Source organism: Schistocerca gregaria, chromosome 3 (assembly GCF_023897955.1).
Source record: "Schistocerca gregaria isolate iqSchGreg1 chromosome 3, iqSchGreg1.2, whole genome shotgun sequence".
NCBI lineage: Eukaryota > Metazoa > Arthropoda > Insecta > Orthoptera > Acrididae > Schistocerca > Schistocerca gregaria.
The window spans coordinates 259,632,383-259,647,244 of NC_064922.1; the positions used below are offsets into that span (position 1 = coordinate 259,632,383).

Here is a 14,862-nt window from a genome sequence, read left to right on the forward strand (position 1 = left end):
TAGATAATATTGTGGGGAAGGCGAGCCAAAGGTTGCGTTTCATTGGCAGGACACTTAGAAGATGCAATAAGTCCACTAAAGAGACAGCTTACACTACACTCGTTCGTCCTCTGTTAGAATATTGCTGCGCGGTGTGGGATCCTTACCAGGTGGGATTGACGGAGGACTTCGAAAGGGTGCAAAAAAGGCCAGCTCATTTTGTATTATCAAGTAATAGGGGAGGGAGAGTGGCAGAAATGATACGCGAGTTGGGATGGAAGTCATTACAGCAAAGACGTTTTTCGTCGCGGCGAGACCTTTTTACGAAATTTCAGTCACCAACTTTCTCTTCCGAATGCGAAAATATTTTGTTGAGCCCAACCTACATAGGTAGGAATGATCATCAAAATAAAATAAGAGAAATCAGAGCTCGAACAGAAAGGTTTAGGTGTTCGTTTTTCCCGCGCGCTGTTAGGGAGTGGAATAGTAGAGAGATAGTATGATTGTGGTTCGATGAACCCGCTGCCAAGCACTTAAATGTGAATTGCAGAGTAGTGATGTAGATGTAGATGTAGATGCCATTTAATAAGGAAAAGAGTTGTACGGTACCGTATTATATGGACTATAATACGCACCTTAATTTTTAAGCAGTTTTGTAAAATTTACATGTTTACCATTTTTATTATTAGATTGCAGTGCCAGACTAAAAAAAATTCTTAGTTCATAAAACCGATCTGATCTTTCAAACCCCTGAAAATCGTCATCTGAACTTTTTTATTCTCCTCCTTCTTCCTCCTCTTCCTCGTCATCGTTGTCCTCTTCACATATAAGCTGGACTTCGCTGCCTTCAGCAGCGTTATTTTGTAAGTAGGATGTTTAGGTTTTTTTAATTGGTAACGCCGCCGCCACGTAGCACTCTGTATGAAAATCACTGGCTGTGCCGTGTGCAGTCTGTGGCTGGTTTGCATTGTTGTCTGCCATTGTAGTGTTGGGCAGCGGCTGCTGGATGCTAACAGCGCGTAGCGTTGCACAGTTAGAGGTGAGCCGCCAGCAGTGGTGGACGTGTGGAGAGAGATGGCGGAGTTTTGAAATTTGTAAGACTGGATGTCATGAACTGCTATATATAACTATTAAGGTGAATACATTGTTTGTTCTGTATTAAAATCTTTCATTTGCTAACTATGCCTATCAGTAGTTCGTGCCTTCAGTAGTTTGAATTTTTTATTTAGCTAGCAGTAGTGGCGCTCGCCGTATTGCAGTAGCTTGAGTAACGAAGATTTTTGTGAGGTAAGTGATTTGTGAAACGTATAGGTTAATGTTAGTCAGGGCCATTCTTTTGTAGGGATTTTTGGAAGTCAGACTGCGTTGCACTAAAAAAAATTGTGTTTCAGTTTAAACACAGTCTTATATAATTTTTCAAAGGGGACGTTTAAATTTATGTCGCACTTCTTGAATGATTTAACAGTAATGTCTTCTCTCAATTTAGACCACGACTGTTTAATCCACTGACACACTTGTTTGATTGTAGGTCGTTTTAAAGAACCCTTAGTCGTGAATTCATGTCGGGTTTTATCCATCATCCATTCCATTTCTCTCTCATATACACCTTAAAACTTTTATTTATCGAGACATCAATAGGTTGCAGTTGTCAAGTAGGTCCTCCCGAAATAGCAGCAAGCTCAATATTCCCCATTCTCAGTTTCTCTTGTACAGAATTTTTCAAATTACTGATCTAGCACAAGAAGAGTACTTTTCTTCAATAAAGCACCTTTCATCTCTCCCACACTCTGTTAATCAATAATTTCATACCAGCCTCGTCCATCCAACCCTTGTCACGTGCACAACAACATCTGGTAGTATTTCAGAAGTTTTGGATTGTTTTGCGCTTGAAAATGGTCAGTGAATTGAGTTCAGTACCGTCAGTGCAACATGAAAGGACAACAATGTAGTGTATTTTTTATGTCCTCTTGTTTTTATTGCTACAGGTTTAGCACCTTTCTTGGCAGCTGTTCCATCACTTGACACATAAAATGTGAGAGGAATTCCGTTCATATTCGCTATTTGGCTTACTTCCACACTGGTTTCTTTCGATGATGAGAAATAAAGCGTTGGAAAGATAATATTTTCTCTTCATAATCTTGTGGCATTTTCTGAGATATTTTGGTTTTAGTTCGCATGCTAAGACCATGACGCTTCATAAACCTGTAGCACCAACTAATTCCGCCCTCAAGTCTGTTGAGTTCCACTGTAGCGCTAGCTCACGAACGTGTGTTTGAATCATTTTGTATTAATTTCAGTGCCATTTAGACAGTATCCTTGACTGCAGTGCAGTACGTCATTTTCTTGGTTTGAATATTTTTATTCAGTCTTCTATTTGAACATTTAGTTTTCCTCATTTATTTCAGTTCTTTACTAGCCAGCCAATCGCGTATGGTTTTTTTTCTGTTGGCGGAAAGCCGAAATGCCGCTCAGCTGCTCGTTTCCACGTTCTTCAGCATGTGCTATTACTTTCAATTTATAGCCCGAAAAATATGTATAGCTTTTATTTTTTCCATCACGAAAACAACTACTAACAAAAATTTGTACTGTTACCTATAACACAGATCACTTTCAATTCAAGGTTCTTAGCACCGAAGACGGCAATGACGCACCATGGGCTAGATAGTGTTCCGGATTTGTCATGGAGGGGCGGGAGACAGACAGTGTTAACATGTTCATCGCATCGGTGCACTGCTGCTACCAGTTGAATCCAGTGTTGACACATAGAGGTCGGTTTCCGCGGCATCGAATATAAGGCCATTTTTAAAACTGGCGGGAGTTTGAATCTAACACTGCACATTTTTATATTAATTTCGAGTATGAGACGCACCTGAATTTGAGAGGCGATTTTTCGAAGAAAAAATTGCGTCTTATAGTCCGTAAAATACGGTAGATTGTTATGAATTGCTCAGTTTTTGGCAATGGATACAGTTGGTTCTGTTGTTACGTTGTTAAGCCAAGATGCTGTGTTGTGCAACGTGGAATACTTGGCGTTCGTTGATTGTGCAGGTGCTGAGAACCAATATTAGAAGATTGCAAATAAAAGAATGTAAAACGAATCACGTCTATCACATAAACAAATCATTGTTTCATAATTTTGTTTTGAAATTAAAAAACTAATAGATTTGTTATCGAATCAGATTACTTTTTTGTGCTTCAGACAAGAAATTTTTTTAAGAGTTTAAAACAAGAGCAATCTCAGAATAAATGTTTTTTTCCCAAATTTACATGATTATCTCCCTTTTACCACCATAAATCAAATTTCCCGACTATTTACTTTAACGTTAAAGAACAACTGTCTTTTCCACTTGTTACTGTGCTAACTTTTTTACATTGTATTTGGAGAAATACAAATGCCTGTTGCCAAATGGATGAAGTTTACGATGAAGTGTGTTTGAGAGCCAAGAATGAGTTGAGTTTGTAGATTCTACTACAACAGTAAATGATATTCCATAATATACGGACTTACTCCTCGCTTGCTCTCTCGTTTTAGTAGTAAATATTGTTCAAAAATAGGCCGTATAGTTACCAGAAGCTCTGTCGTCAGCTGCTGCAGCACAAGGACAGGCCTTTGGAACGAGGAGCCCGCAGTTCCAGCCACTGCTCCTGGTTGGGGACATACATTTCCGCTGGCAGCGTGTCCATTGCTTCTGAGGCGTTGGAGCCATTTGGCGATTCAGGTACTGCAAAGTATTCAGACAGGCAATATATAGTGACTGGGATAGCAAGCACTACGAAGCATTTAATCATCGGGATGGTATGTAATAAACAGTTCTATCTCTACATCTACTTGATTACTCTGCTATTCACATTAATGTGCCTGGCAAAGGGTTCAATGAACCATCTTCAAGCTATCTCTCTACCGTTCCACTCTCGAACGGCACGCGGGGAAAAAGAGCACTTATTTTTTTTTTCTGTGCGAACCCTGATTTCTCTTATTTTATCTTGATGATCATTTCTCCCTATGTAGGTTGGTGGCAACAGAATGTTTTCGCAATCGGAGGAGAAAACTGGTGATTGAAATTTCATGAGGAGGTCCCATCGCAACAAATAACGCCTTTGTTTCAATGATTGTCACTCCAATTCACGTATCATGTCTGTGACATTATCTCTCCTATTGCGCGATAATACAAAACGAGTTGCCCTTCTTTGTACTTTTTCTATGTCATCCGTCAGTCCCACCTGATGTGGATCCCACACCGCACAACAATACTCCAAAATAGGGCGGACAAACGTGGTGTTAGCAGTCTCTGTAGTAGACCTGTTGCACCTTCTAAGTGTTCTGCCAGTTAATCGCAGTCTTTGGTTTGCTCTACCCACAATATTACCTATGTTATCAATCCAATTTAGGTTATTTGTAATTGTAATCCGTAAGTATTTAGCTGAATTTACAGCCTTCAGATTTGTGTGACTTATGGCGTAATCGAAGCTGATTTCTTTTAGCACTTATGTGAATAACTTCACACTTTTCTTTATTCAGGGTCAACTGCCACTTTTCGCACCATACAGATATCTTATCTAAATCATTTTGCAAGTCGTTTTGATCACCTGATGACTTTACAAGATGGTAAATGAGAGCATCATTTGCAAACAATCTAAGACGGCACTCAGATTGTCTCCTTTGTCGTTAATATAGATCAGAAACAATAGAGGGCCTATAACACTTCCTTGGGGAACGCCGGGTATTACTTCTGTTTTACTCGATGACTTTCCGTCTATTACTACGAACTGTGACCTTTCTGACAGCAAATCACGAATCCAGTCGCACAACTGAGGTGATACTCCGTAGGCACGCAGTTTGATTAGAAAACGCTTGTGAGGAACAGTGTCGAAAGCCTTCTGGAAATCTAAAAATGTGGAATCAATTTGACATCCCCTGTCAATAGCAGTTATTACTTCATGAGTATAAAGAGCTAGTTGTGTTTCACAAGAACGATATTTTCTGAATCCGTGCTGACTGTGTGTCAAAAAATCGTAAAATACATAAATCAAAGAAAACTATTGTAATTTAAATGGCAAATTCGGAGAAAACATCGAGTTTGCGAACATCTGAAACAGCATGAATAACAAAATGAAAACGACGTTCCCGAGAAAGAATCTATTTTCTCCATAACTAGCGATAGGCATGGAATGCCGAAAATGAACGCGCCACTTTGAATAGCACAAGTGACAAATGTAGCCTCGATGTTTTCCGCAACTCAGATATTGTATAAGAAATTTTCAACGAACTAGTTGCTCTAAGGAAGGTAAATCTGCTTTTCTTAGATTTTCTAGCTGAGTAGAAGCCATTAAAAATATATAATCATTCAATAAAAGATCGTAATCACATTTATTGCGAAACTGACTTTTCCTACCAGGGAGCTTTGTTACTGCAGTCTGTCTTAACGTAATGCCTAAAAACACACATTACACATTTTGATAAAGTACACTTGCATTTGCCAAAACTGCAACAGCAAGTACACTTTTTGCGACACCCTTTTTTTGTTAGAGCTGACCACCGTAGTGGAAATGGAAATGAGCGTTTGGCGTCATTTGACCGGGAGGCCCCTTATAGGGCAGGTCCGACCGCCTTGGTGCAGGTCTTATTACATTCGACGTCACATTGGGCGACCTGCGCGCCGGATAAGGATGAAATGATGCCGAAGACAACACAACACCCAGTCCCTGAGTGGAGAAAATCCCCGACCCAGCTGGGAATCGAACCCGGGTCCCTTAGGATTGCAGTTGGTCAAGCTGACCATTCAGCTATCGGACTACCATCACCGTACTAACAACCTCACTGCTCTCGCCGCACTGTGTGAGCTGTGTTGATTTAACTGCTGGCTGTGTTTTCATCTGACCAATCAGGGTCTCAATGTTAACCTTAAGCTCCGCCTACAAAAATTTTGTCTATCCAATGAGAAACGTTATACTTTTCTTCGTGGGGCAATGTTTTTAAAGTTTGCAACATAACAGAGACGCGAAAAAGTCTCACGCTAAAATCTGCAGCTGTTGTGGTCCTTTTAGCGTTATCATAAGATCTATACTGTTCTTTTGGAGGGCTCTATCTTTTAACATGTGTTGGGGAGTGGTCCTAATGTAACAGACACGCGAAAAAGTCTCAGGCTAAAACTTGCAGGTGGTAGTGGCCCTTTTTGTGTTATCGTAAGATCTATACTGTTTTTCTGGAGGGCTCTAGCTTTTAACATGGGCTGGGGGGTGGTCCTTGACGTAACAGAAACGCGAAAAAGTCTCGCGCTAAAACGTGCGGGTGGTAGTCTTAGAGGTAGGCTGGCGACGTGGGTGTCCAGTCCGTCCTTTATCGTAGGGCCTTCTAGCTTAACATGGTTCTGCTCTCGGCTTCTGTTCTCGTTTCTCCCCTCGGAACTGCGTCGGTCTCACGGTGGGAAGGTACAACATGCATTTAGGCATTCTTGTGTTAGTCTGTGGTATTCCATTTGCTCACTCGTTACTCGTATTACTTTGGTTAATTTAATGTCACGATTTATTCGGAGTTATGTGACATACTACTGGATTTGTTTATCATGTCAGGGTTTTCATGGAAGGTGTTGGATTTGCCTGACACCTTACAAGTATATCATACGAGGAAGTTTACCCTGTCGACTGTGGGCAGAGTTGTGTGATATGGGCGAAAGACGACTAGGCAGGTGAACATTCACATGCAAGACTCCGATACACCATTGGGTAGAGGTCGACCGCAATCAAGCAGATGGCGCTGTCGCAGTGCCTGCGCAAAGCGGAGGCCAGCCGCTCAGTCTTTTCCCGGAGCTATGGAGAGAAGGTGCGTTTTGGAGTCGTGGTCAAAGGCGGAAGTGAGAGCTGCTATCCGCTATGAATGGGCACGTGGAGTATTCATAACCGCCATGTTGAGATGTATGGGTCAGGTGTGATATCGAAGCAAATGGTGCGGAGATGGTGCCAGCAATTCAATGATGGACGTCAGCAAGTGCAGGGCACACCGAGACCTGGACGGGCGCGCACGGCCACCAAAGATGCAAATGTCAGGAAGGTGGGTGACATGATTAAAGCGAACCGGCGTATCACCACCGATGGAGTAATCAAATGCTTCAAATGGCTCTGAGCACTATGGGACTTAACATGTATGGTCATCAGTCCCCTACAACTTAGAACTACTGAAACCTAACTAACATAAGTACATCACACAACACCCAGTCATCACGAGGCTGAGAAAATCCCTGACCCCGCTGGGAATCGAACCCGGGAACCCGGGCGTGGGAAGCGAGAACGCTACCGCACGACCACGAGCCGCGGACTCGATGGAGTAGCGGCAGAACTTGGAATCGGACATGAGCGTGCTCACAAGATCATCCACGACATTCTTCGATACAGGAAGGTGTCAGCACGATGGATGCCCCGCCAACTGACCCCGACACACATGGAACAACGCATGGCGTTCAGCCTGGAACAGCTCGTGCGTTACCTTGAGTCTGGCAATAACCTTCTGTTTCAGATTGTGATGGGGGATGAAACGTGGGTCCACTGTTACACGACCGAATCGAAGCCCGTATCCATGGAGTGGAAACATCCACCATCACCTGTCCGAATGAAGTTCAAAAGCATTCCGTCTGGTGGTAAAGTGCTACTGACCGTTTTCTGGGACGCCAAAGGAGTTTTGCTGCTGGACTTTCTGGAGGACGCAACCATCAATCCTGCGCGGTGCTGTGCTACTCTGTCGAAATTTAAAGAGGTGATTCGGAGAAAGCGGCCTGGCCTTCTCATATCTGGCGTTCTGCTGTTGGATGACAATGCGAGACCGCACACGGCGACGGCAACGCAAAACCATATTGCAACTCTTGGTTGGGAGCGCCTACACCATCCGCCTTACAGTTTGGATCTCGCACCAAGTGACTTCCATCTGTTTTCTGCTTCGAAGAAGACTCTCGGAGGAAGGCGCTTTGGTAGCAATGCTGACGTCAAACAATCCGTTCAAACGCTTCTTTCGTATGCAACGCCCTGATTTTTTCCTGGAAGGCTTTTTGAAGCTTATAAAGCGGTATGACAAATGTCTCAATGTACTTGGAAATTATGTAGGAAAATAAAGATATGCCTTATCTTTAATGTCTCATTCTCTTTTTTTTCTTTTCACACACAACTCTGACCACAGTCGACAGGGGAAACTTATTTTCGAACTCCCTCATGTATAACCGTTTTATACTCTCTTGAGCCAAGTTGCCCCACACCCGTTGTAACTGCTTCTTGACATCCAGCATAGTGGCGCTGGAACTGAGCTGACATCGGAGCTGGTACCACACTACTGGCCATTAAAATTGCTACACCAAGAAGAAATGCAGATGATAAACGGGTATTCATTAGACAGATATATTATACTAGAACTGACATGTGATTGCATTTTCACGTAATTTGGGTGCATAGATTCTGAGAAATCAGTTTCCGGAACAACCACCTCTGGCCGTAATAAGGATCTTGATACTCTTGGCCATTGAGTCAAACAGAGCTTTGATAACGTGTACAGGTACAGCTGCCCCTGCAGCTTCAATACGATACCACAGTTCATCAAGAGTAGGAACTGGCGTATTGTGACGAACCAGTTGCTCGGCCACCATTGATCAGACGTTTTCAATTGGTGAGGGATCTGGAGAATGTGCTGGCCAGGGTAGCAGTCGAGTATTTTCTGTATCCAGAATGGCCCGTACAAGACCTGCAACATGCGGTCGTGCATTGTCCTGCTGAAATGTAGGGTTTCGCAGGGATCGAATGAAGGGTAGAAAAATGTTCAAATGTGTGTGAAATCTTATGGGACTTAACTGCTAAGGTCATCAGAATGAAGGGTAGAGCCAAGGGTCGTAACACATCTGAAATGTAACGTCCATTGTTCAAAGTGCCGTCAATGCGAACATGAGGTGACCGAGACGTGTAACTAATGGCACCCCATACACACCACGCCGGGTGATACGCCAGTAAGGCGATGACGAATACACGCTTCCAATGTGCGTTCACCGCGATGTCGCCAAACACGGATGCAACCATCATGATACTGTAAACAGAACCTGGATACATCCGAAAAAATGACGTTTTGCCATTTGTGCAGCCAGGTTCGTCGTTGAGTACACCATCGCAGGCGCCACTGTCTGTGATGTAGCGTCAATGGTAACCGCAGCCATGGTCTCCGAGCTGATAGTCCATGTTGCTGCAAACGACGTCGAACTGTTCGTGCATATAGTTGTTCCGTATTACCCTCCTGAACCCAACGATTTCATATTCTGCTAACAGTCATTGGATCTCGACCAACGCGAGCAGCAATGTCGTGATAGGATAAACCGCAATCGTGGTAGGCTACAATCCGACCTTTATCAAAGTCGGAAACGTGATGGTACGTATTTCTCCTCCTTACACGAGGCGTCACAACAAAGTTTCACCAGGCAACTCCGGTCAACTGCTGTTTGTGTATGAGAAATCGGTTGGAAACTTTCCTCATGTCAGCACGTTGTAGGTGTCGCCACCGGCGCCAACCTTGTGTGAATGCTCTGAAAAGCTAATCATTTGCATATCACAGCATATTCTTCCTGTCTGTTAAATTTGACGTTTGTAGCACGTCATCTTCGTGGTGTAGCAATTTTAATGGCCAGTAGTGTACAAATTTTCTGTCGCAGCCAGATCTGAGGACGTTGTTGGCCACAGGACGCGGTCACTTTGTATACGCGGAAGCAGAAAATCAAGATTACTTTCTTACTTTGTAGTCTATGTCAAATGATGTGCATGTCAGATATGTTCTCTCTTTTCTTTTTTTAAAATAGACAAATGGCATCAATTTTTGTCCCTTACAAGGGGAGGCCACGACGCTGGGATCACCGATTTACTTGAAACTTTGTACACTTTTAGTCTTCCATTAAAACAACAATGCCCAAGTAGTAAGGTGCTCTACTCTGGCAGTTCCGAGAAAACAGCAAGAGAAGTTTTACGTGTCTGTTATGTAACTCATGTATCTGTGCGTAGGTGCCAGACGTTAGAGTTCATGGTGGTCACGTGATTAGCGTTTGAGCTCCGTAAGACGAACGTGTATGAGGGGGCGGTTCGACTGCTGCTCGAACTTAATTACTAATCTATTTTTTCATCAATGATCATATTATTTAATTTTCAATATCTCAACGAAGTGTGTTTTCCCTTAGAAAGTCTAAACATTCCCTATAAATGCGGGTAAACTGCAGTCTTTCGATGTAGTAGATGCCGTTTCAACTCATATTTTCCATGTCCCAAGTACCACCCTGCAACGTGTAATGTCGAGATCACTTTCGTGGCCCGGCACATTGTTACTTACGATACTACTGATTGTGAATAATGTCTTTTGCATCATTATTTATCGCGGTTTGACTTGGGTTTTCCAAACCTGTTCCTATTTCTTGAAAATTCAATTAAAAGTAGTAAATAGTCAAATGGTTCAAATGGCTCTGAGCACTATGCGACTTAACTTCTGAGGTCATCAGTCGCCTGGAACTTAGAACTAATTAAACCTAACTAACCTAAGGACATCACACACATCCATGCCCGAGGCAGGATTCGAACCTGCGACCGTAGCGGTGACGCGGTTTCAGACTGAAGCGCCTAGAACAGCACGGCCACACCGGCTGGCCTATTCTTGTTGTTTATCGTCTGTATCGGATTTCACTAACGAAGGGCTGTACGCCAGAATAGCGGTAAAGCTAATAAATAGTTCCGAAGTGCAGTTCATAGTGCACAACAAGGCGTCGTTTATCAAACCAATTGACCATTGTTGACTGTTTGGATATGTAGTTAATATAAACGCTGACACCCTTGACGCTTCTGGAAGAAAAGTTAGGCACTTTCTACTGAGTTACTTCTCAATACAACAGCTGAATTAGCAGCGATGCTTATAAACATTAACCGGTGAAGATCACTTTCACTTTAACGATCGACATTACCTTGTCGCGATCGGGTCTTGTGTTCCACCATAGGTATCGGTTCGCCTGGGCGCCTGAGCAACAAACGCCCAACTCCTTCGCAACGTCGCAGCACTTCGTGTTTCATAAGGTAATGTTGTATACTAGACGAAACGTCCTTTTGCTGTTCCAGCCAGGTAGGAATCGCGGCGAAGTCCATCAGCAACTGAACTGCGCCCCATTCGCTGAAAATTAAAGTTGCAAATTGAACTGTTCTTGCAGTGTGGATAGCATATTATTTTAACATTGCATCAAAGTAAAAAATGCAGAAGAATGCTTAGGTTGTAACTTTTATAAATACGCAAACTATTTGTTTATTTTTCTCAACAATTTACACAGTAGTTCGTTACATAAAAGTATTTCAGCTGCTAATATTTTTGTGTAAACGATGGTATAAAAATAGATTATAGGTAAACAATAAAAATTACCATTTTCTCTTATTATTTACTGAGCAAGGTGGCTGCTGCAGTTAACAAAGTCAGTTCCTATTCGGAGACAAGTCATCCAGAGCTAGGTTTACCATGCTACTGCTGAATTTATTCAGGCGAATACTGGAAGTGTCCCTCATTCGCAGAGCTTCACCACACTGTCCTTGTGCTGCATCTTTAATAACTAATCACCGATGGGATGACTGACACTAATTTTCCTCCATTCCTTGTTGCTAGTTTATTATGACACATTTGATGATGTGAGCCATTTACTAACAGCTTTATTGATCTTGTGTCTAGTGGAAAGCACTGATCGCCACCAAAATACGGAATACACATTCCACAGGCTAGCACTAATTAGGAATATGCTACAGGTGTCTAACAGAAAATGAAATTACACTACTGGCCATTAAAATCGCTACACCAAGAAAAAAAAATGCAGATGATAAACGGGTATTCATCGAACAAATATATTCTACTAGAACTGACATGCGATTACATTTTCACGCAATTTGGGTGCATAGATCCTGAGAAATTAGTACCTAGAACAACGACCTCTGGCCGTAATAACGGCCTTGATACGCCTGGGCATTGAGTCAAACAGAGCTTGGATGGCGTGTGCAGGTACAGCTGCCCATGCGGCTTCAACACGATACCACAGTTCATCAAGTGTAATGACTGGCGTATTGCGACGAGCCAGTTGCTCGGCCACCATTGACCAGACATTTTCAATTGGTGAGAGATCTAGAGGATGTGCTGGCCACAGCAGCAGTCGAACAATTTCTGTATGCAGAAAGGCCCGTAAAGGACCTACAACATGCGGTCGTGCATTATCCTGCTGAAATGTAGGGTTTGGCAAGGATCGAATGAAGGGTAGCGCCACGGGTCGTAACACATCTGAAATGTAACGTCCACTGTTCAAAGTGCCGTCAATGCGAACAAGAGGTAACCCCATACCACCATGCCGGGTGATACGCCAGTATGGCGATGACGAATACCCGCTTCCACTGTGCGTTCACCACGATGTCGCCAAACACGGATGCGACCATCATGATGATGTAAACAGAACCTGGATTTATCCGAAAAAGTGACGTTTTGCCATTCGTGCACGCAGGTTCGTCGTTGAGTACACCATCGCAGGCGCTCCTGTCTGTGATGCAGCGTCAATGGTAACCGCAGCCATGGTCTCCGAGCTGATAGTCCATGCTGCTGCAAACGTCGTCGAACTGTTCGTGCAGATGGTTGTTATGTTGCAAAACGTCCCCATCTGTTGACTCAGGGATCGAGACTTGGCTGCACGATCCGTTACAGCCATGCGGATAAGATGGCTGTGATCTCGACTGCCGTTGGGACCCAGCACGGCGTTCTGTATTACTATCCTGAACCCACCGATTCAATATTCTGGTAACAGTCATTGGATCTCGACCAACGCGAGCAGCCATGCCGTGATACGATAAACCGCAATCGTGGTAGGCTACAATCCGACCTTTATAAATGTCGGAAAGGTGATGGTACGCATTTCTCCTCCTTACACGAGGCATCACAACAACATTTCACCAGTCAACGCCGGTCAACTGCTGTTTGTGTAAGAGAAATCGGTTGGAAACTTTCCTCATGTCAGCACGTTGTAGGTGTCGCCACCGGCGCCAACCTTGTGTGAATGCTCTGAAAAGCTAATCATTTGCATATCACAGCATCTTCTTCCTGTCGGTTAAATTTCGCGTCTGTAGCACGTCATCTTCGTGGTGTAGCAATTTTAATGGCCAATAGTGTATAAAGCGATTATTATTGGTTTTCCCATCTTGCAAACAAAAAACTATAATGATTTCCATACGGCAAGTAATTCACAATTAACAAGATAAAGTGCAATGAGCTGTTGCACAGAATCTATTTTAATACTATATTTTTGTACTATCGACGTACTGGTTATTACAAGCGTAACCAAAAAATAACGTTTATATCATTACGAAACCTCAGAGCCAGCAGTACAGATATTGAGGAGCCTAGCACTAGCGGAAGCTGCCCAAAACGCGTTAAATAAGAGAAAAGCAAGATTTTAATAGACACAGTTTTTGACAAGAAATATTATATTGTTAAGTGTTTGGGTTCTGCATGTCCTCTGCACACTGCAGATACCTGGAAAATAGAAGACGTTAAAAAATACTTATTATTTTAACTAATTCAAAACAAATTTAATTTGTAAGAAATTAAATCGGTGTTACGAACGGAATTTTTAAGGATTTGAAAATACAAGTAAAATGTACAATATTAAATTTCTTCAGCCACTGTTTGATGCTCTTCAACCAACATGAAACGAATGGTGATTTGGTGTGATGGGCTGTGACTCGTAATTTCAGTGCTCAAATGTGTCCTCACGTTGCTCAGGGTCATCATTACAGTAACTATTTATTATTTCGTCTCTTCCCAACAGCAGCTGAAATATTTACCTGTAGTTTTCATTTCCCGCTTGCTTTGTAACGTTTAAATATTATAACTTTCATTAATTTGTTTAACAACAGAATTACATTAGTTTTAAATTATAAGCCACTAAAATAATGTTGAAATCAAGAAATTGTATGGTTCTATGTATATTTTTATTCTACAGAATTAAAAATACATGTACAAAATTTTGTTTTGTTGGCGGAAACGAATTTTACAGCTCAATAACTTCAGATGTAGGGTAACTCCATTTTACACTGTGAGTCTTCACAACTAAGAATAAGTTGTTTTGTATACAGGATGAATCGCCTAAAACTTGCACCGCAAATAAAGTATTACGGAAGTGGCAAATGCCATTGATGTGCGGTTTTCACAGAGTGGATTGTTAGCCAGGGGTTCGTATTGTTAGCTAATAAACAGACTCTATTAATACTTAGAAAGTGTGTCTTTTCTAGAAACATATACGTTTTTAAATAGAACAATTCCTATTGATTCAACAAATTAAAGTAAGATAAATTACAACGTCAGTGGTGCTTGTTGCAGGATTCTAGGGCGAGTCGTTTGCTAGATAGCCGGCCGGTCATGTGGGCGAGCGGTTCTTGACGCTTCAGTCTGGAACCGCGCTGCTACCGCCGTAGGTTCGAATCCTGCCTCGGGCATGGATGTGTGTGATGTCCTTAGGTTAGTTAGGTTTCGCTAGTTCTAAGTCTAGGCGACTGATGACCTCAGAAGTTAAGTCCCATAGTGCTTAGAGCCATTTGAGCCATTTTTTTTTTTTTTTTTTTGTTTACGAGATATCACATTTTGAAACTTTACCTGACTGACAGCTGTACGATACCTGTGGCAGCTTATACTTAAGAACAAGGCAACTGCATACACTAAATAAAGGGATTCTGGACATTAACGAGACAATTGGCCATAACAAGTTATGTTCAAAATTTTCACCGGCAGAGGTAATACGGGCTATTATGGGACGACTGCTGCACACGTGAGCGGAGATGTCCGAGTAGGGTGCAGTAATGCGTGGTTGCATATCATCG

At 42.5% G+C, this 14,862-nt stretch overlaps 1 protein-coding gene across 1 annotated transcript in view; it reads right to left on the reverse strand.

Annotated features, from left to right (window-relative positions):
• Window positions 1-14,862, reverse strand: part of LOC126354366 (uncharacterized) — a 198,449-nt gene that overhangs the window by 2,136 nt on the left and 181,451 nt on the right. The window contains exons 13-14 of the mRNA XM_050003950.1: window positions 10,938-11,140; window positions 3,548-3,701 (exon numbers count right to left, since the gene is read on the reverse strand). Of these exons, the coding sequence (XP_049859907.1) occupies window positions 3,562-3,701; window positions 10,938-11,140 (343 nt within the window). The 3' untranslated portion in view covers window positions 3,548-3,561. The remainder of the gene's footprint in view (window positions 1-3,547; window positions 3,702-10,937; window positions 11,141-14,862) is intronic.